This window comes from Engraulis encrasicolus, chromosome 8 (assembly GCF_034702125.1).
Source record: "Engraulis encrasicolus isolate BLACKSEA-1 chromosome 8, IST_EnEncr_1.0, whole genome shotgun sequence".
Taxonomy (NCBI): Eukaryota; Metazoa; Chordata; class Actinopteri; order Clupeiformes; family Engraulidae; genus Engraulis; species Engraulis encrasicolus.
Genome location: NC_085864.1, coordinates 15,050,012 through 15,073,164, shown reverse-complemented (window position 1 = coordinate 15,073,164; position 23,153 = coordinate 15,050,012). Strand labels below are relative to the sequence as shown.

The 23,153-nt window shown below is 45.9% G+C and overlaps 2 protein-coding genes across 3 annotated transcripts in view; both read right to left on the bottom strand.

Annotated features, from left to right (window-relative positions):
• Positions 1 to 8,861, bottom strand: part of mnta (MAX network transcriptional repressor a) — a 41,221-nt gene extending 32,360 nt beyond the window's left edge. Inside the window, exon 1 of one of the 2 annotated variants that reach the window (XM_063205039.1) lies at positions 8,531 to 8,861. In XM_063205039.1, coding sequence (XP_063061109.1) covers positions 8,531 to 8,603 — 73 coding nt within the window. In that variant the 5' untranslated portion in view covers positions 8,604 to 8,861. The remainder of the gene's footprint in view (positions 1 to 8,530) is intronic. The other variant, XM_063205038.1, reaches the window with a different exon arrangement.
• Positions 8,862 to 12,916: 4,055 nt separating this feature from the next.
• mettl16 (methyltransferase 16, N6-methyladenosine) overlaps positions 12,917 to 23,153 on the bottom strand; it is a 61,950-nt gene continuing 51,713 nt past the window's right edge. The window contains exons 9-10 of the mRNA XM_063204329.1: positions 14,505 to 14,756; positions 12,917 to 14,152 (exon numbers count right to left, since the gene is read on the bottom strand). Coding sequence (XP_063060399.1) covers positions 13,403 to 14,152; positions 14,505 to 14,756 — 1,002 coding nt within the window. The 3' untranslated portion in view covers positions 12,917 to 13,402. The remainder of the gene's footprint in view (positions 14,153 to 14,504; positions 14,757 to 23,153) is intronic.

The window sequence follows — 23,153 nt, the reverse complement described above, 5'->3', positions numbered from 1 at the left end:
GAAGAGGAGGAGAGGAGGGAGAAGGAAAGGGAGGGAGATGGAAGGATAAGAAAGAGGAGATGAGGAGTGAATGAAGAGAAAAGGAGAGGAATAAGAGAAAGATTAGTGTATTAAAATCAGTTAAAAAACGATAATACGGTAATAAAATGAACAATAAAATTGTGTAACTTTGTTTTTACACCAAAACACTATGGGGAAAAAATTATATATGAAGAACACTACACAACACAAGCCCTTTGGGGTCACGTGACGTGTGAACACGCTTTAGATGTGGTAGAGCCAGAGAAATTAGAACACAGGGGAGAAGGCTCAGTCTCATTGGTTCCCATTGTAGCCAGTTAGCTTTGCATGCATTCTGCAGTAACGAGCGTAGGCCAGTCCTTCATGTGGGAAAATGTATGAAATGGAAAGGGGAACCCATGCTAAATACATTGCTACTGCCATTTCCAGTCACAAATATTATCAACAAAACATTCCTGGTAAGCACTATGACTGTTGTTTAACAATAGGCTGTATTGACAAATCGTTCAGGTGTGTAGTTTTACAGCTGGTTAGAAGATTTCAACCTGTACTCGCTAGCATCGTGCTAATGTTTATGGGTTTGGCCCCATAAAAATTGAGCTTTGTGACCCGGTATATAATAATCTAGTGGCGCAAAATAATCGAAACGCTACTCAAATGGGGTCTTATTATTTCTAGCTTCGAACTTAATATTCATATTTCAGGACAAAAAATTGTAAAAAATCACAAAAATTATAATGGTAAAAAACTCCATTGACACCCATTCATTTTGCACTGTCCCGTGGTTAGGGTTAGCCAATTGTGGCTAATAGGAAGTTCCGTGAGTGAACAGCCCCTGGTAGAGCTGAGGAGAACAGCAGGGCCACTTCAAGGCTACTGCACACACACAATCAATACCTCAATAACCTACACCTACACAAGTCAAACGCCGACCTAGATTTCTGCCCAGCTGAGCTGAATAAATTGCAAACTCATGCCACGCCGGACAAGAATGGAATAAGGAAAAAAATACAATGTGATTCAAAATGGCTTGCCAAGGCTGCTACAACAATAAAAAAAGTTTTATAAATCACAAGACCCAAAAGACCCAGGAACATACACACCCACAATGGACTTAAGTCTAGAAGTAGGCTACAGGCACACACTGACCTCGTGACCCCGAGGGGGGTGGGGGTTTGCGGAGGTGCGTGGAGGTCACATGCGCGGCAGAAAACATTCTGTGCATGTGCTGCTGTATGACCCATGACCTCTCATGACTGTGTTTTTGCTTTCGCCCCACACACACACACTCAAACACGCGCTTGAGAGGGACAGAAAGGCACCTTACACATCGATAAGACCAGCTCCTGTTGTTCAAAAACAAACTAGGTGTAGGTGTGTGTGTGTGTGTATTTTCTGTGTGTGTGTGGTATATCTGTGTGTTGTGAGGGCATGGAAAAAAAGGAGCGAACAGTCATTGTGAGGGTTGTGGGAGGAGGAGGGGAGATTAGCGAGTAAGAGAGAGAAAAACAAACTCCAGTCTGTCCGTCCCCACCCCTCCCCATCCTTTATCCTTCGCGCTGGCAAAGCACAGTGTGTACGAGGCAGCGGCGGGCTAAGGTTACTTTAGCGTAGCCTTCATTGGAAACCCGATGCCGGTAAACTGCCAGGGCCCAGGCCTAAGCCACTCCCCCTTGCCCCAGTCTACCTCCACACCCCTCTTGGGTTGTGTCCAAACGCTTGAGTGCCTGGCCTGCCTGCCTGCCTTTTACGCCACATGCTTTTGGGAGCCAAAAGGGAGCTCTACAAGCCCCTCCCCCTACCCGGGGTCTCGGCCAATCCCTTAAATAGTCAAATGAATTATGCAGCTTCTGCTGACCTGGGAGCAGCTAGCAGGGGGGGGGACCGCCCTGAGAACTGGGGTGGTGGCAAAAAAAAACACAGGAGGTAGCACTACTCACTGTAGTTTTTCAATGCAGCTGCAAATGTGCTCTCTCTCACTCTTTCCCTCTCCCTGTGTTTTCCACAAGTCACATTAGCCTTGGTCTCATTGCAGGGCCAGCCCCGGGCTGGCCCGGACAAAAGGGGGCTGACGGTGATCTCATCAAAAGGGGGCTAGGTGCTAAAGATGGCCGCCGGGCCAGGTTGTGGGGCTAAGGGCCGATTTCCCTGGCCCGTCGAATTCGATGGGCCAGCAAGCACCGCCGAGGCTCGGAGGCGGGGTCAACCTCTGTGTGGCTGCATGGGGGACTTATCGCTAAATTCTGGGCAAATTATGGTTAAGCATTAGTTTGGGGTGTTTGGCTTTCTTATGGCATAATTTCATAAGATGCAACCTTGGCACTTCTGTTTGTGTTTTTAAAGTTATTTAGTCAACATAACTTTTTTGTTGTTATCGGATCATGGGCACCACTACACTTAAACTTGGGATGTCATAGCTAAGTCATGTCGGCTTTTTTCTGCTTTTAGCCGCCAACTCTTGTGCCATTATCGTGATTTGGCATGCTTTCCACTGGACACCAATAAAAAGTGTCTCACAAATACTCACACATGACATTTATGTCGGCTTATTTAGCTTTTGCGCTATTATCGCCGAAGGTCTGGTAGGCTATATCGCACGTTTCAGACTGATCGCCAAACACAGTTTGAAATTTACACAAGGGCTTTAATGTCAAATGGATGGAAATAACATGAATGAATAGACAGGTGGCACGCCGCAACGAGGGGGTGTGTCGCTATGTCCGGGGCTCATAATTTTCTATAGCAACTGATGAAGGTGCTATGTCTCAGGGATTTGGTCTCCTTTCACATGGTAACTTATTCAATTACCTGCACATTCATGTCTCGCTATGTCCGGGGCTCATGCTTCTGTGCGCGATTGGGGGGATTAACTGGGCATGTTCGCACGTCTCCTTCTGTTCACTCTCAGTTGTCGAGCTGCTCGTATTTTCATGCGTCTTTGTGTTCTTAACATGCGCTGCGTCCGATACAGCTTCTGAATCGACAACTTTGCCATGTAATAAAACTGTTCTTGAAAGGCAAGCCATTTTCTTTGCAGTTCTTGTCGTCTTTGTCCGTAGGCTACGAGCCAAACGGCGACCTGCTCCAGCAGAGTTTGCTCTTATTCTCCTTCTTTGTCGTTGTTCTGTTGTTGTCCTTCTGTGATTTGGGGCGAAAGTGGGCTGTGCCCGACTGACGTTTCACAAACAAGGCGTGTACCTGAATGTGCCTGGGGTCGGCTATGAGTCCGATCAGGCAAAAAATGGCCCGGGCCGGCAGCTCCGAGCCGGCCACTCTCCTGAGCCCCGGGCGGCCCCGGGCCGCTGAAGCGCGGCTAATGAGACCAAGGCTACTGTTATTCTTCAGCAGGCCAGATAAGATGAGGCTACTACACTGCACTCATCATCAAGCCACATTTCTACAGTGCAGCGTCCCCCCCGTACTGTAGGTCTTTAGTCATGACCCGCATGGAAAAAGAAAAGAGCTTAATTGGACTGGATCATGTTACCAGTGAGACCAACTAGCTACACTCGCTGTGTCAAAACACACATGGCGTGCTTTGAACAAGCCACACTCGGCAGTTGGGTGTTTTTAATGCCAGGTAGATTGTGGTAAAGTAGAATAATAGCAATTGAGGAAATGAAACGAGCTGTGGGTTGACACGGTGGGAGGGGAATAAAGGGATTTATTTGGCACTGTGCCGGTGTTCCGTCGAGACGGGCTGCTGGAGGCCAATTGTAGTGTGCTGTCGGGGCTTGATGGTTCAGATTTGACGGGTAAGCTCAAATTGACAAGGCACCGGAAAACTGTTTTCCTGGAAAAGGGCACTTCCCCTCCAAATGTAACCCAAGTCATGTTCCGCTGTTCAAAGCAGTGTTTTCAGTGAGGCTGGAATGGCGGCCGGGCTGGGCCGGGCCTTTGGGAGCAAGCCGGGCCGGTGTTGCCGTGTTCCGTAATTCCTGGCCTAAGCTCCTTATTTTGCCACTTACGCGGATATACAGTATATTCCTAGTCAGCGTAAAGAGGCTTTTAGGGGTAGTGAGCGAGCGCACCAACGCTGACAATCTCTGGGTGCAAGCAAGTACAACGGCGGCCGTTCTTATCTGCAATAAAACGAAACTCTCTCCCCCTCTCTCTCTGGCGCGCTTGCACCAAATGAGGACTAACAAAGAGCACATGGCATTCAGGCGTCGCGTCGTGACGACCCACTCCCTTTGTCACGAGTCTCCACCTGGTCCGGCTGCTCATAAAAGCAACTGTTTACCCCGCCCGCCACACATGCCCAAGCCAGCCAACTGGTCTAGCCAAGAGAATCAGGAGGCTACTGTGAGCATTAAGCCATCCGCTTCAGCAAGCAGCACTGGATTTCTTGGTCGTGCCCTCAATAGCAGAGGCAACAATACTGCCCTACAAAGGCTAAGTGCAGTACCTACATTTTTCTTTGTCAATATTGAGTTTAGACTGAAAACATGGTCTTCATTACATCTCATTATCTTGTGAAAAGGCATTGTGGTCCAAATGTTTCCCATTATAGGGATGATGGTGCATCAAATTTTCAGTAACTATTATACAACCCAATACCAATGATTTGAAGGCATTTTTCAGTTTCAATGTTGCGTACTTACTGCACTTTTCCTTTGTAGGGCAGAATAGGTTTCAGCAAATACATCATAGTGTTTCGGTTTGCACATACATTGACGCACCTACTGTACGCCAAGCACGTACACAAACTGAAATGGATAACACAGATGATGCCAGTTATTCATCATCCTCAGGGCAAATTATCCACAAATTAACCCATTAACACAACATATGCAGATGAGAAAGCGAACCCCTCACTCAACACAGAAATCGCGCTGACAAAAATGTAGCACTCTGATGAGGCTGCTGGCTAATGGCTATGTGTCGACGAAGTGGAGTAGCCAATCAAACAGAAGTAATCACCCTCCTCCACAAACACAAACATGCACGCGTACACACACACACACACACCAAACCCAGCACCAGTCAGCTGGAGCACTGGCGTGGGTGTTTTCTGGTTCTGACGTACACAAGACTCTGTGGTCCACAGGGACAGTAGAATTAGGAGGAGGGGGAGGGGGGTTTGGAACAGAGGATGTCCAGTTACCATGGAAACAGCCATGTTGGCCATCACAAGACACAAATGGACTCATTTGACCCCGTCAATACGGTGGGGCCTGATCGTACCTTCTAGACAGCGAGCGCTTTACCACCCTCGCCCCCGGCTTGCTGTACACACGGGGGAAATTTGCAGCCAAATGATGAAACAGACCGCTTTTCAGATAGGAGAGGGGGGTGCAGTTTCTGTGATCAATGATTCAGACACTGCACTGTGCACTCACTGCACCTCGCTCACCTTATAGGGAGGGCTGGCAACTAGTGTGTGTGTGTGTGTGTGTGTGTGTGTGTGTGTGTGTGTGTGTTCTTTTGTGTGTGTGTGTGTGTGTGTGTGTGTGTGTGTGTGTATCTGTCTGTCTTCTTTTGTGTGTGTGTGTGTGTGTGTGTGTGTGTGTGTGTGTGTGTGTGTGTGTGTGTCTTGTTTCTTTTCATTTCTCTGTGTGCGTTTGTAGCCGTGTTTGTCTTTATTTCATTGCAGGGGCTTCGAGACAGGGGGTTAACGAATAAAGCAAAGGCATCCAAGCCCAGTAAGTGAGTCACTGGTTGCAGTGATGACAGGGCAGCGTTTCACTGCATTGTTCTCCTCCACTTCAAGGGTAAAAGGCACAACGGCATTCACTTGGCACAGCAGTACAGCGGATACTGTAGGAGCCCGAAATGGATCGACTGGCTAGTAAGGATGAAGTCATTCATGTCTCTTTCTCAAGGCGAAGAGGGTTTCCAGTCAAACCCTTACATAACACATCCTTAACAGCATTTCTTAGAAAAGCAATTTCTTAGAGATTCAAATAATCCAAAGTCCTAACCAAGCCTTTATTTGATTAGGTTGAATGTCTCAAATTATGTGACCAAGGACTATAGAATTGCGACAAATTAGCAAGCCATGGAAACGGTAGCTAACAAGCAGCTTTGAGGACTTCATTAGGGGTTTGGTTACAGTTGCCGGGTGAGTATATGATGGGTAGCTTGCGCTCACAGCTCACACCTCTGCCCCGTTCCGGTCACAAGCACACTGGGAGACAGTTAAGACAGGCAGGCAGGCACGCAGCAGGAGCCCCGAGTCCTGACAGCTCAGCGTGGCTTACATGGAGGGGAAGAGTAGAAAAGAGGACACGAGGGGAGAAGGAGTAGAGAGGGGGAGAAGAGGAACAGGAGGGGCAGAGGTGGAAAACAGGGGGGGGGGGGTTAAGTGTAGGGAGGGGAGAGAGGAGGAGAGATACAGGAGGGGAAGAGGAGAAGAATAAGAGTGGAGAGGGGGGGAAGAAGAGTAGTGTGACAGGCAGGCGCCTCACTCCATGTCCCCGATGCAGAACAGATGTCTGCTGTCGGCTTGCTCGAAGGCAGCCCCCCCCAGCAGCTGTGTACGGGAGAGATAGGGTATAGTAGGGAGGGTGTAGCAATGCGGTAACTACACGCACATTCACACACACACTGCATGCACAACTACAAAGTCACACACACATGTTCGCTAATACTTTACCTTACTAAATGTAAATATAACCTCCAACATGTGGGGATTTGACAGCTGATGATAATTACGGTCAGAGCAGGGCTCGTGACAACTACTAAAGCGGTTTTTCTCCCTTCGTGCTCAAGGCTGCTGGTTCAGATGTTTGACTGTAACTCAACACTTCCGTACCTGTTCCTCTCATACAGCATTTGGAAAGTTAAAGCAGCTGTGTAACTGAAATGTAACGAGCAGAATTAGGACATATTGGGTATTAAACTAGTGCCAGTGCTGGATCTAGTGCCTCAGACCTGTTCATTTTTTTAGATCAATTTAACATCAAAGGCTAAATGTAATTCATTTCACAAAAGCCCTCGATACATGCACGCCACAGCACATGACTCTTGTGACAGCATATGATGTGCGTGACATCAAAACAGAGAAGAGCCTGACTTGTGCAGGTGACAGACATGGGGTTACATGGAACAAGCAGGGAGTGGCCGTCAGGGAGAATAGTGCAGCACTCCTTACAACCGAAAGGATTTTTTTGTGCAAACTCTTTCGCTTTCTTTCTCAATACATGAATACCCAAGGGATATAGTCTTACAAGACAACTATGGACTACCACATTATTATTTTTTTCTAATCATGTGTGTTATAGCAGTCCATTCGTAACATTTTACTACTAAAAAGTACAATTTTACTCATAAACAACTTGTGAAGACACGGATGAGTGAGCTAGAATTATATAACTCTTTCACATTGGGAGGAGGGGGGCGGGGGGGATTGCCCTAGATTCCTTCTCGTCGTGACCTGCACCAGCTAGACCAAAAAAATCCATTAAGCCTAATAGAAAAGCCATTTGTTTCGGTTGGGCTTTGTGTTATGTATTCGCCACTGATTGGATACAATATAATCATATAATTCGTTTCTTTGCTACATATTTACCGTTCGCCAAATAAAGTGAAGTGGCGCCTGCACCTCGCCTCGAGCCTATCGTGCTGCCGTGCACATGGTAAAAATGGGCGGGCCCTGTACACGCGGCTTCAGGGGAGGGGGAGGAGACAGACAGGACACGTCGTCAACAGACAACAGCTCCAATGTAGCGAACACGAACGCGCCAGTTTAGCCTGCTGCAGTAAAGAGGAAATCTAAACAAACTTCGCACAGAATGTGCCCCTGTTTCGTCGCGTACACGCCATAGGCATCACACACGAGACTTACATAAAAGTGATCAACATAAACACAGGCGAACTATTAATAACATTCAGTGTAATACGATATGCCGACGATGTCAGGTCATTATTTAAAACACTCGGACAAAGCCACCGCCCAAGGCATAGGCAGGTCTATACTAGGAACTTGTTTGTGATGGGAAGGTCTGACCTACAAACGAAATCAGCGTCAAACTCACACAGATAATATGCTGGTAATGTTCCGAGTGAGTTCGGTATTATTAATAATCAGGCTAATAAGAATAATCAAACTAGATAAGCTTTGCAGAAGACAGCAGTAGCACAAGAAAATGTTTTAGCCCATTTGATTTACCTGTTTAATCGTGATGGGAAAATGCCGAATTTGCATTCAAAATCATTAAGATCAACCGTATTTTCCCTCTAATTATTCTCACTTGGCCAACCATTGCGCACACACCAAAATCAACCTTTATGCAAATAAGACCGCTTCAACCTACTGCTTACTGCATTCAGATCTTGTCACTATCATCCCCCACACCAATGTGGTCCATTTGTCACAACAGGCTTATTGATTACAGCGCACTACATTACATTATACCTGATGCGTTTAACTGACGACATATTACACAACCACCATCGTCTTTATCCAAAACCTCGACAGTTCCTAGAATACTTAAATATACTATAACTGAACAACGGGCTCGCTATGCAGTCTTTCAACTACCCCCACAGTTTAGCAACCCCTTACCACGTGTTTTCTGTTGTTGCTGGGCTTGCAATTCCAAGAACCTGGCTGCTTCTAACAATGTCTCGATGCTCATGTCTGGCACGTTATTATTTTACTCCAGGTTATGAAGAAAATATGAGATGGTGGGACACTTCAAACTTCTCAGCGGGATCCACCGGACGCGCCAGAAGAATGAAAAAAAGAAAAAGAGTCGTGGCTGGATCCCCCTAGTACAAACTCTTTCCACTCGCGCAGAAGAGTGGCAACAAGATGGCGGTGCCGAGCATAAGCATAAAATACAACAGGCCACACAGCAGATCGTTAAGAACCGCCCACACAGCGTAGCCACACCCACCACCAACCCTGTGCAAAACACGGACGATATCCTACTACAGAGATCATACCTATGATTGAAACACCTCCACAATTCATAGTCGGTGAGAAACTAAACTCAGTCTCAATAACAAGGCACTGCTATATTCACCCGGACAGTGCGGGAAATAATCTTTAGCCATACCATGCAATTGACAGAAGGGTACGGTCTCAAGTCACTCCATGTTTTGCAAGGAGCTGACTCATGCATCAGCGTGATTTTAATACACCAGAGCCTGGTAGCCTATCAGCATGAAGAACAACACGGCATGGTACGAGCACACATGGCTTCCCGCTCTGGCACAGATTATACCGCGTCCCTGCGTGCCTCAACCTAAATTATTTCTACGAACATTGGGTGCATCCCAATATGTGACCTTGCCTCCTCCACTTGTGCTTGTCTCCTCGCCCCGCCTCCTGGCCCCTCCTCCGTGGAGAAAACAATAAAGTTTCCCAGCTGTCAGCCTAGCCAAAATAATTTTTGGGGGACTATTCTTCATTCATCATCCAGTTTGCAAATGAGAAAATGACTTTACAATTGCGCTTTTGCAAGATATTGAATTCATTTTCCATTGTCAGTGACATCATCATGAGATCACAAGCAGGCAAGTGAGCAAGGGAGGAGGGAAGTCCGCATATTGGACTCCACTCATTGTGTGCCGAGTCAGGAGCAGAACATAATGTCGGCCATTGTTCACACCCGTATGCACGCGCACAAAAAGAGAATGATGCATTTCGATGCTTCAGATCAGACACGGAGGCGCTTTGAAGTGAGTGACGCTTTGCATTATATTAAAAAGTAGCGGTTTCTAGTGGGGGGTAGAAATGAATCCCCTCTCCGCCGAGGCAAAGACACTCCAGAAGTCTCAACCAATAGGAAGACTCCACCACTGAACCTAGGGCGGGGCAAAGCGGGGGACGTGCAAGATCAGCAGCACAGGAGCACTGAAAGCTTGCATTCATGCAGCTGTGATTGCATTTCTCTCAAGAAATAGAACCCCCTTTTCTGTAAGCAAGACGACTTAAGTTAAATATACAAGTTAAATACGAAAAGAATGAGATAAAAACGTTGACAGAACACAGAACATCCAGTATAAGCTGCATGGCCAAAACTAATGGCATTGATATATTTTTTTAATATTGCCAAATTCTCTCTGCCCAGTCTGCAAATGTTCTAAGCCAACATTTCCTTTAAAGAAAACACTAAATCGTTTGAATAAGGTTGGTATAGTATAATCCAAATGAGCATTGGTATAGGTGGTAAGCAGTGCTTAATTTGAGGGGGAGCAAGGGGGAGCTAGCTCCGGAACCTCAGATGAGAGCTCCGGAACCTTGGATGGAACCTCAGGGAAAGACATCACAGACCCCCCCTCCTAAGGGAGCCACCCATCCTCTGTGCTCCGGGACCTCCCACTTGACAAATTAAGCACTGGTGGTAAGGTACATGTGGCATGATCACAGTATATAATGTATGCATTATATAGTGGCTATGATCTCTCCAGGAGTTATTCATCACTGGACAATTCAATTATTGTAAAGCTATGATGCTCTGACAGGTTGGAATACCATGTGACGGTATCCATGGAAACCCAGAGTGTTGAGGTCAGCCCCCCAGCATCTCTGAATGAGCAAACTGAGATGGCGATGTCTGCGCTACCATCACTATAGCCAATGGACCACTTACACCAGCTTATGTATAGAGTTTTACTGAGTGTGAGGTGGTAACTACAGTATATGAAGGCATTCACAACAACCCCTTTTGCAAATGTTTTCCTAAAAAGTCTAGTTCATAAGTATATTAATACCACCAGTGTGCATGCATGTCTACAACATCACAAATATTTTTGGCAGGATATTTCCAGTTACTTTGCAAACAACACTTGGAGCTAAATGTGAGCATACCATATAAGAGGAAACTCTCCCTGTAATACATGTAAGATGACTTCATGGAAAGTTTGCCCAAAATGTCTGGATGACTAGCCTGTAGAGTAAACAAACCGAGTTAGGATGTAGGCATGGGCCTACTTAGAAAGATAGACCCCCAAAAAATCCATGCAAAATAAAATGCAGCATGTTATAAGCCCATTCATAGTTTGCTCTTATCTATGAAGTCATATTGCAAGATTTGAGAGGAAAATTTTCCATGCGTGTGTGGCGTACGTTTACACATCTTGTGCCATCAGGCCGTGTCACTTATCACAGGTATCTGAACAACACACATTCCAGGACCCAATTACTGATCTACGTGTAAGCATCCAGATGAAACTGAGCAAAATAGCCATTTGATATGCTATAAAATGCATGGGATATAACAGTGATGGTCATCTATATACAAACACTAACGTCCATTTGGCTATTTAACATAATAGCCTGCCTGCAAATGCAACATTTAGAGGACATTAGTAATTGACATGCAATGTATGCATTATACATAAACATTTCTTTAATGTGTGTTTGTGTTGTGCATCTTGCATAGGCCACATTGTGTTCAGTGCAAGCTCTGTGTAATGAAATGTTTACTTTGCTTACTTACTGTGGCGAATGGAGCTGGATAGGATCAACACATCAAAGAGAACCAGGATGTCTGGCAATGGAGAGATTTTGACATGTTGTTACTGCTTTTTGGTGTCTGTGGGAGGAGTAAAACTCACATATTCGTAATGTCTGCAAAACATGTATTGTAGGCCAAATAAGAGAAGATTTATACATAGGCCTATGCAAGAAAGAAAACCTATACAGTTTACAGTTTCTAATATAATTATGTGTTTTGTGACAAAATCTATCCAATGTAATTCCAGCGTATGTTTTGCAATTGCAAAGACTGTTTTGTGTGTGGGGTGTTTTGGCGGTCGTTCAACTCTCACACTCATGTCACGTAAGCTCTGCTGACTTGAGCTGAAAGTCTGAAAGTGGGACAGCGGTGGGAACATTGAGGCAGTTTTGCATACTCCAGCCAGCGGTGTCACATGCTACTCACAAGTCCAGGAAGTGATGAACTAGTCCCAGTCAGAGCCACGAGCCCTGTGACGACTCGGTGGGGAAGGAAGTGCTGTTTTTGCGCTCTCTCGGGCACAGGGCATAATTTTAAAGCCTTACTGTCAGCACAGATTGAAAAAGGGGAGGGCAGAAGGCAAAGCATGTGAGTGTGCGTGAGCAGCACACATGCACACTGTTTCATAACATGTTCACAGTACAACTCTCACACACAGTTTCATCAGACTTTCAAGCACAAATCGCACAAATCCACACAATCTCTCTCTCTCTCTCTCTCTCTCTGTCTCTGTCTCTCTCTCTCTCTCTCACACACACACACACACACACACACACACACACACACACACACACACACACACACACACACACACACACACACACACACACACACACACACACACACACACACACACACACACACACACACACACACACACACACACACACACACCAAATGAGAAAGCAGAAGTACTTGAGAGTGGTGTGGAAGGGCTGCTTTTCCTGTTATTCACTTTTGGCCCTCCAGGATATGCACCTCGACTAACTTCCTGCCACAAAAGTTGAGAGTGCATTTCAGGCACAGGAATCCTGAAGGAACAAGAAGAGAAAGAGAGAGAGAAAAAAACACTTCCTTTCTTTCCCTACATTCTGGAGTAACAATTGTTACCTAAATGGAATGGATGAGAATGGTTAAAAAAAAAAAAACTGTTGAAGTGGTCCGTTTCTCTCTATGCTGAAGCAGCGACGTAGGATTTCTGCAGTCCCTCTAGTGTCTGAAGTCTGAAGTGAAAATGTCTATTTTTCTTCTTCCATTGGAATGATTTGAAAAGTACCGCCTTGTTGCTGATGAAAGTAAATCATGAATAGAACAAATAAGACAGTATTTGATTAATAGAAATCAATGCATATGCCGGGTACCAATGCAGACATGTATTTGGCACACAATCCTGTAAAAAAAGTAAAATACCACATCCGTAAGTCAAAGTTGCCATATTATACTCTGCACTTGCTGCTGGATTCTGGAATGACCACGACACGTAATCATACTAGAAAACACAAATTTATTTAAAAATCAAATGCCTTTTCAAAGAGACAATACATGAAATCAGTCTTGAACACAAATCCAAATATCCTAAATGTAGGTTGCAATACATGGCATGCAATCAGGTAACCTCTGTCACCTTTAATAAATCTAGAAAAAAAGAGTGTCTACAGGTTATTGGAAATAAAACAGTGCTTTGGGTTGTGTGCTCTCCCTAACCTCCCAAAATGTGTACATTAGATTTCATGTTGACCAGTCCTTTGTATGGGAACGAATGATTCAATCCAGATCGCTACCATGTTTAGCTGATAAAACGCTGTCATCAATTGGTGTCAAGGACATACGCATGTTATCCCAAAGGTTGCTGTAAAACAACATACATGGAAAACATAGTAATGCTGGACCAAGATGACGGTGTCCAGGGTTGGACCACAGCAAAAGGCTGAACATGGCATCTAGTGTTCATATTATCTCTATGTGCAACTTCATGGAGGGCTGGTGGTGGTGGTGGTGGTGGTGGTGGTGGTGGAGGTTGCGGCGTTGCGCAGGAGGCTGTTCTTCAAACAGGTGCAGAGCTGGTTCATGAGGTCCTTGTTCTGGCCCTCCACCCAGTGCATCTCCACCAGGACGTCTCCCTCCTCCGCCTCCGGGCTCGCCTTCACGTTCAGCAGGCTCTTGAACAGGAAGCTCTGCACCCGCCCGGGGCTCTCAGGACGGAGACCCTCCCTCGGTGTCGCCGTTGATGTGGCGGTGGCCGCTTCCTGAGAGCATCCTTTGGGGACTTTGCTGGCTTCCTGTGTAGAACTAGAACCGCCAGCGCTGGCTTCCTGTGTGACGGGAGCGTCTTCCTGTGTGTTGCCCCCTATCAACTCCATGGAGATGTCCAGCCCCTCCTGGTCCTGATCGCTATCCCCTACGCTGCAATCTCGACCACCGGCCTTCTGCCTGTTGCTCCCGTTCTCCTCCTCCTTACCCCCTGAGGCTGACAGCAGGTTGTTCCCAGAGGGCTGGGGAGAATCCTGGTGGTCTGCCCCGTTAGCTGCTGCTGTAGTGGGCTGTTTGTCAGGGCCAGAGCTGGCTGTGCCTGGAGGGTTGCTGGTGCCGGGGGAGAGTGAGAGGTTGTGCTGGCGGTTCTGTTCACGTCGCCTCTGGCGCATGCGGACCCAGGTGTTCTCCACAGCCGTCAGGAAGATGCTGAGCTCCGCATCGCTGCTGGGAACTCGCTTATGGAGAACCTGAAAGGGCAGAGACAGAGGGAGGCTTTTCAAAACAAGGCACGTCTACGGACTGTCTGAGAGCAGAGAGGGAAAGAATGCAATGTCTTAAGGAAAACAAAACAAAAAAACGTTCAATTAAGCTCACATTCAAAGCTGATGGATATTAAAACATTACATTTAGTGTTGCAGAAAACAAGGATTTCAAAGAAGAGGGGTCTCTTTCTACATAAATATTATTCTTTAATATTCCTTACTATTAAGATTATACTAACATCCTTACACCACTGTCCTAACCATAGTTTTCTATTAGGTGTACATTGACTCTATTCCAAAGGGTGGACAAATGTGTTTCTGAATGCGTTTCCAGTACCCGCAGGTCTGTGAGCGTCTTCTCCATCCAGACAGTGACTGTGTGCACATCGCTGCTCTTGGAGCCAGGCGTGGGAGAGGAGGGTGCGGGGGTGGATGAAGATGAAGAGGAGGCTGAGGAGGAAGAGGGGGAGGAGAAGGAGGGAGGCAGAGAAGAGGCTTTGATCTGCAGCTCTCGAACTGTGGGCTGCAGGATGGTGAAGGCCAAGGGCTTGCGGGTCTTCTCCATCTTACGCTTTTTACTCGGGGGAGACTGGACAAGGGAGGAGACAGGGTAGAGAAGCAGGCAGAAGAGGAGGAGGAGGAGGGGGGGGGAGGAGGAGGAGGATCACGAGAAGGAGAAGAGGAGGAGGAGGAGGAGGAGAGGAGGGAGAGGAGCAGAAGAGGAGGAGGAAAAGAGGAGGAAGAAGAGGAGGAGGAGAGGAGGAGGAGGAGGAGAAGAAAGAAGAAGAGGGGAGAAAACACATCATTAGATGACCATATTTCTCAGCTTAGGGGCAGAACAACAACACACTGTGGACGACATGAAACACCAGGCAGAGAGCAGTGTCAACATATTGGCGTTTATAGTTAACTCATTTTGACAACTGTTTGGACCATATGCAGGGAACAGAGAAGCACAGAGATGAGAGAGATATGAAGAGAAGAAGGAGGAGGAGGATGAGGAGGAGGAAGAGGGGTGAAATGCATTAATTAAACATTCAGATTTCCCATCTTCGGGGCAGAACACCAACACCACTGAAGCTGAGATTAAACAGCAGGCAGAGAGCAGTGTTTAACACGCTGGTAGTACTGTTTAATCAACTGCTTACAAGCTATTGTTGATTGCGGGACAAATGCTGCAGACAAATGTGTCTGTGACTGTCTATCCATCTGGCTATACAATGTTTACTTTACTTTTTACATACTGCCCAGTCCATCTGGGAATGTCATCAGCTAGGAATCCAGGAATGGAGTAACCTAGACATTCACTATATTCATGTAGTCAGCTGACCTCATTCTTTGAGCACATGCTATTGCTAATCTTAGAGCGCTGACGCCAAATGTGATTGTCGATGCCAATGATTTCCGACTTCTCGAACAGACCAACATCTTTTCTACAACCACAGGATTTGTTTACAAGACATCTTTTTCACTCATGGATAGGCCATCACAGAGTCCCACCCATAACCACATTTAGAACCTTTGGGACGTGCTAGAGAAGACCTTGCCTAGCCTTCAGACTCAATCATCATCAATACCAGATATTGGTAAAAAGTGAATACTGAATGGAAATAAATCATATCGCATTGCAGACACAAACACAGCAAATATGTGCCACAATCAAAGCTAAAGTGTGCATATTGGTGTGCGCAACCTTTTTCTTAGGTGACAACTTTTTTTTGTCCCAGCAGTGTATTTGATGTCTTATGCTAAAAAGGAAAAGGTAGAAGAGTACCCATAGAACATATCCCCTGAAAAGATAACACTGTGCATTTAAGTGTATCCAGTTTGACAGTTCACTTTATCCTGCATAAACACAAAGGTCGTAGCGGGACTTGGGACTAGATGGCCACGGCTATCACTCATTGTCAGTGAGGTTTTTGGCAGTGATGAATGCAGTAGGCACCACACCCCTCAGCTAGCTCATTCATTCACCCAGAGCTGCATAGCAGGAAGTCCACAGCAGTGACGCAGCAGAGCTGGCAAGGAGAGGGGAGGAGAGGAGAGGAGAGGAGAGGGGAGGAGAGGAGAGGAGAGGAGAGGAGAGGAGAGGGGAGGAGAGGAGAGGAGAGGAGAGGAGAGGATAGGATATAACAGATTCAACTTGTGCTCTTCTTCTCAAAGGTAGAGTATGCAATCTTTAGGACTTGATTTCCAGAATTGATGCTGCCCATTCACAAATGTTGTATATTTTCAATTTATATTTACCACCACCATAAATTACTAAGAGGAATTTAAAATTTCCGCACACGATTAGGTGGATGTTCTCCAAATTTGTCATTTTGAATGACCAGTCATAGACATCTTTGACTGCAAAACTTATTGTACTTTGGCCAGACCATTATAGACCATATTAGCTTATTACGCAGAAGTCATTAAAAAAAATTGTGAATGGGTAGCATACATTAGAAAATAAATGAATAAAATGACACTCTATCTTCATGGCAGTTAAACACAAGAGGCAATGCTCCAAGCTATATACCCTATAAAAAGTGTGGTTCAAGACCACATTCTCATTTTATTTTTCAGCTTATGGATGCCAGAGGTGGCTTCCTTTACATATTTCAAATTGTATGTACTTAAAAATAGAATGACGGTGTAGTCAGCACCTTCTTCGTCATGTCTTAATCAAAATCAGTTCACTACACTGCATCTGTGAAGTGCTCCAAAACTCCTGCCAAAAACACTAACACAACACGGCCACTAGAGGGCAGGAACATACAAGTCAGTATGCTCTGCCGTATATGCCGGCTGAGTCAATGGTTCAAGGTTGTATCACCCTTGATCACGTCATCTGAAAAAAGTCAATAAATAAATAAGTTAGTAAGTAAATAAATATATAAATAAACAACTAAAAACAATACAACCCCCATTTCTTACCACTGTAGCAAAACAATCTGCGGGCAGGAGTCAGGACGCCTTTGTGCTCAAACCTCCTATTGTCTCCACATCAAACATCTTCTCACCACCACACACATTACGTGGTCGACTGCCAGAATAAATAGGGAGCTTTTATGGAAATATATATATATATATATATATATATATATAAATATATATATATATATATATATATATATATATATATATATTTTAAAGCAAACTGGGGTGGGGTGAAAGAGGCTGGTTGACATTGAGTTACCCTTGTGTGTGTGTGTGTGTGTGTGTGTGTGTGTGTGTGTGTGTGTGTGTGTGTGTGTGTGTGTGTGTGTGTGTGTGTGTGTGTGTGTGTGTGTGTGTGTGTGTGTGTGTGTGTGTGTGTGTGTGTGTGTATGTAAGAGGCGGGGGTTAGAGTGCAGCAGCAGTCACCACAGCTTTGGTATGCTCTCATAGCCCTGGCGCTGTGTATGGCACACATTCCACACATGACCAGAGCCCTCTCACAAGGCACACATAACACAAACATGTGTGTGTGTGTGTGTGTGAGTGTAAGCCGAGGGGGTGTTGGCCACAGTTGTGCAACACACACGCATACACACACGCACAAACGAACGCATGCACACACACAAATAAGAAGTCATAAACAACAGTCAGCAGCTCCCCCATCAGCTCCAGATAAACAGTTGATTTATGAGAAGCTATTTGAGTTCATCTGATCTGATCCTACTCGTATGACAGAAGCTTTTCTTTTAAAGAAAGACAAGAACCATGATGACTTTGAAAGTTTCATGTAATAAAAATCTGCATCTAAATTGATTTGCTTAATTCTTTTAGTGCTGTTGCTGGGTATGCTAGTCAGCCGATGACCAGCAAGGATCAAGTTAGCAAGGCTGGTGTGGTAGTGAAGTTGGTTGGGATTACATCTGACCCACAGCCGTGTAATTCAGGGGTGAGTTTCTCAAAAGGGAAGATGTTAGCCTGTTAGCAACTTCGGTAGTTGCCAATGGGAAAATGCATTGAAAGCAACGAAGTAGCTAATGTAGTAAGCAACTTTGGTTTTGAGAAATTCACCCCAGAGTTGTGACAACTGGGGTACAAGAAGTCGGTTGGTGACATGATCAACAACTAGAGACTAACACAGAACCACTACATAACCACTAAGATGAAGTAAAAATGAATTACATTTACCCTCACTGCACTGTCCTTGTTTGATGCTTACTTCCTTGAACTATTTCAATGGAGATCTATATGTCAAAGGCCCCTGAGCCACCATTGTAGTATAAAAGTGGAACACCGTGGTCAATGTGAGTAGCATAAACTCTTACTTCCACTGACCTGACCCAGCTGCAGACTTGTATGCAAAACAGGTCATGAGTAAGACAAATTCAATTGTAAAACAACCTTGCGACCACACACTGTTAGGGGAATTCAACCCGGTTCCCTCAATACGGACATTTTGGAATTCCTAACACAAGATCGAGTCCAACAGGAGATCCCAAAGGACATTACCACACTTTAATTCCTTTAGGGACAAGCTAAGGGCTTTAGATGTTATTGCCATTTTTACTGGCTACTAAACTAGCAATGACTAGTCATCTATGCCCCAAGGTCTTGTATGCGTATGGTGTGCAATACATCACATCCACTGGCTATTGTGTGTGACAGTGCCTGTGTGGACGCCTTATCAACTTGCGTTTGCATACTGCAAATGTCCTTTGTTAATGGTGCATTGTGTAATATTTTTAGTAGTTTATTCCAGAATTCATGCGACCCCTTCAAAAATGTTACCCTTTTCACAAATACTTCTCCATGTCCGCCATTTTTCATTTCCAGGAATAGACATTTAGCTGCGGAACTTACTGTACTTTGGTCATACTAGTAGTTTTATTACTTAGTATAAATTCATGAAAAGATTGGCACTTCAAACTCATTCTCTGACCTCAGGAATGGTCCTGACTGTGCAACTAATACGGCATGGTATAGATGGCGCTGACGAACAGGAGAGACCGAGAGCAGAAAAAGCAGAAGAAGAAGAGTGGTAGAGGAGGGAGATGGGAGGGGGAGAATGAGAGAAAGGGAGTGAGTAAAAGAAAAGAGGGAGGAAAAGGGAACAGAGGGAGGAGTGATAGGAAGAGGGAGAAAGGAAGACAGTCATGCATTCCCCAATCTGCTTTTTATGCGCCTCTAAAGCCCAAGTCACGTCATCGGCTGAGTCACAGCATTACGCAGAGAGAGAGAGAGAGAGAGAGAGAGAGAGAGAGAGAGAGAGAGAGAGAGAGAGAGAGAGAGAGAGAGAATGTGACTAACAGAGAGTGAGAGGGAGGGAGGAGAAAGAAAGACAAAGAGAATAAGTGAATGTGAGTAAGATATGGTGTCAGCGTAGATAGAGGGTGTGTGTGTGTGTGTGTGTGTGTGTGTGTGTGTGAGTGAGTGAGTGAGTGAGTGAGTGAGTGAGTGAGTGAGTGAGTGAGTGAGTGAGTGAGTGAGTGAGTGAGTGAGTGAGTGAGTGAGTGAGTGAGTGAGTGAGTGAGTGAGTGAGTGAGTGAGTGAGTGAGTGAGTGAGTGAGTGAGTGAGTGAGTGAGTGAGCGAGCGAGCGAGCGAGCGAGCGAGAGAGAGAGAGAGAGAGAGAGAGAGAGAGAGAGAGAGAGAGAGCATGTATGTGTGAGAGAGAGAGAAAGGGAGAGAGGGGGGAGAGAGATGGATGAAGTCTGAAAAAGTACAGCTGAAGGGCACAAAAGCGAAAAGCAGAATGCTGAGAGAGAGAGAGTGCTAGAGAGAGAGGGAGAGACAGAGAGGCAGAAGAGGAAAATACAAAAGACAAATAGGGGAGAGAGAGAGAGATAGAGAGAGAGGGAAGGGGGGAGCTGAGAGAGAGAGAAGAGAAGAGAGCAAGATGGGGTAAAAGACTGTCTCAAAGGACTCCCGCAGAGCTGATAAAGTCACCTGCACAGCAGCTGCTCTCCAGGCTGAGGTGAAAGACAGACAGACAACCCACCCCTCGGCTCACCAGGGACCACACAGAGACACACAGACACACAGAGAGACACACAGACACACAGAGAGACACACAGAGACACACAGAGACACACAGACACGCACACAGACACGCACACGCACACAGACACAGACACACACACACACACACACACACACACACACACACACACACACACACACACACACACACACACACACACAGACACACACACACACACACACACACACAGCTCCCCTCCTGTTTTCACCGGCAGGCCAGCCACTTAACCCCATGACTGCCCGTAGGTGCCACACCCAAAAGGCTCTACTGCAAGCTGCTCTTCCCCACTACACTACAAGAATACTGTACACACAGACACAGTGCAACAATGGCATGTTCTGTGAGATACTGTAATTAATGGCTTTGATGGTGTGTGTGTGTGTGTGTGTGTGTGTGTGTGTGTGTGTGTGTGTGTGTGTGTGTGTGTGTGTGTGTGTGTGTGTGTGTGTGTGTGTGTGTGCACGCAGGGGAGTACTGTACACTTAAGAGGACCATAACTCACTCACAATTCATCAACCCCTCCCTTTCACTCTCTTCTCTTCTCCTCTACCCATCCCGTTATTCCCTAATATACTGATTCTCTTTCTCTCCATTCCAATATCTAGATAAATATTCTCTTCCCACCCCCCAATCGATATTCTGTTTTCTCTCTCTGCTGTGAGTGTTTACTTGGAGTCCCAGATATGGGGAATGCTTTTTCATTTTTTTCTTTCTCTCTTTTCATTTTTCGTTTTTTTTTTTTAAACTGACAGGCTCATCTAGCTCGTTTGTGCTCTCTCTCTCTCTCTCTCTCTCTCTCTCTCTCTCTCTCGGCCTGTGACCCAGCATCTGCTGGCCTAACTAAATGAGCCGCATGGTTCAGACGCCGCTCCTTACGTTAATCACATTACCACAACAGAGCGCTAGGCTAATCCCAAACAATCAATCAATCAGCTCTCTCGTCTCTCTCCCTCTCTGTGTTTGTATCCGAGACCCGAAGACAGTGTTCTCATACACACAACAGACACTTGGGATGGCCTAGGCCCTTCCATTAGTGCGGCCCCCCTCTAAATCTGTTTACCAGTCTTTTGGAAAATACAAAATAAAAGACTACTGATGATTCGGCCCACTGGTTAATACCTAGTATGCCAGATTACCAGTCCAGACCTGACAGAAAAAATCAAAGTAGCATAACTAAACACTAACAAATTCGAAAGACAGAATTAAAGAATCATTTGCGCTTCCATTTTCCAATTCAAATAATATCGCTCATTATTCCCATCCAACCAACTCGACCACACCCCAGTAGGTGATTTATATTTAATTATGCTTCAAACTGAGGCATAAAAAAAAACTGAGGACGAAAAAATATACCGTAGGCGTAGTGCAATATGATAGTGTCGTTCTGAAACACACCACCAGGGGGCCCCGTTCAATGACTTTTCACAGAGAGCCCCACGCCCCTGCAGTGACATTGGTGTTTATTTGGCGCGGCGTGCCGACATGTCCTTCCTCTCCACGCGTTAATGCAGAGGGACTCTACACTGACTGTGTGCGTGTGTGTGTGTGTGTGTGTGTGTGTGTGTGTGTGTGTGTGTGTGTGTGTGTGTGTGTGTGTGTGCGCGTGTGTGTGTGCGTGTGCTTTCACTAAACTGATATCAGCAGTGAAACAGACTGTGTGTGTGTGTGTGTTTTTTGCTGACACGTGTCATAATGGCCTCATTTCACCAATGATGCGCTTGCGTGTGCGAGGAAGCAAAATGACTTCTGCTCTTCATCTTGTTAAATGACTTCCATCTTTAATTTGTCTTCCTAATAACGAGACGCCGAGCCGTCACTCCCCATTATATTCCCTTTGTGTTTTTCCCCCTCAACAAAAACACTCTTCACACATATGCACTCGCACATGTAATTTACATACACACACACACACACAGCACAAACACACACCACACACACACACACACACACAGCACAAACACACAGCACAAACACACAGCACAAACACACAGCACAAACACACAGCACAAACACACACACACACACACACACACACACACACACACACACACACACACACACACACACACACACACACACACACACACACACACACACACACACACACACACACACACACACACACACACACCCTCTTCCCCCAATCAAAAAGCTTTCTGCTCCCTGTGAGGGAGGAAAAAATACACACAGAAGAGAAAAAAATCAATAAAATCCATCAGGCTGGACTCTGTCTGTGCACGGCACATCCTAAACACTGCGCCTTGTACTCACACACACTGTGCAGGGAGAGAGAGAGGAGCGTGTGTGTGTGTGTGTGACACTCGTACGTGCATACACAAACACATGCTGCCTTGCATGCGGACACACACACACACACACACACACACACACACACACACACACACACACACACACACACACACACACACACACACACACACACACACACACACACACACACACACACACACACACACAAATCTCTGCCTTCTTATCAAGTCACTGCTTTTTAGCCCCTCCTCTACAGTAATTCACTCTTCTATCTCCATCTCTCCCTCTTTCCCTACACATCCCTTCTTCATTCTCTCTCTCTCTCTCTCTCTCTCTCTCTCTCTCTCTCTCTCTCTCTCTCTCTCTCTCCTCTCCCTCCCTCCCTCCCCATGCTACAGTAATTCACTCTTACATCTCTCCCTCTTTCAGTCTCTCAATCAATGTGTTCTTCCCTTCTTCCTCCATCCTTCTCTCTATCTCTCTCTCTCTGTGTGGCTGTATGTCTCTCTCCATCCACTCCTCCCTCCCTCCCCCCCTCCCTCCTCTCCTCTCCTCCTAGCTGGTCAGAGATGGTCCATTATTTATTTGACACACTTCTGCCTGCCTCATCTCTGTTGCCAGTGCTGGTTTCAGGCACACAGACAGCAGCAGCAGCAGCAGCCGCTAGTCTCTACCACACGCTGACAAGACGGCCAGACAAAAGCCTTAGCTACACCGGCCGGCAGGCGCTCCCATGCAAGATGACAGCCACGCGACAC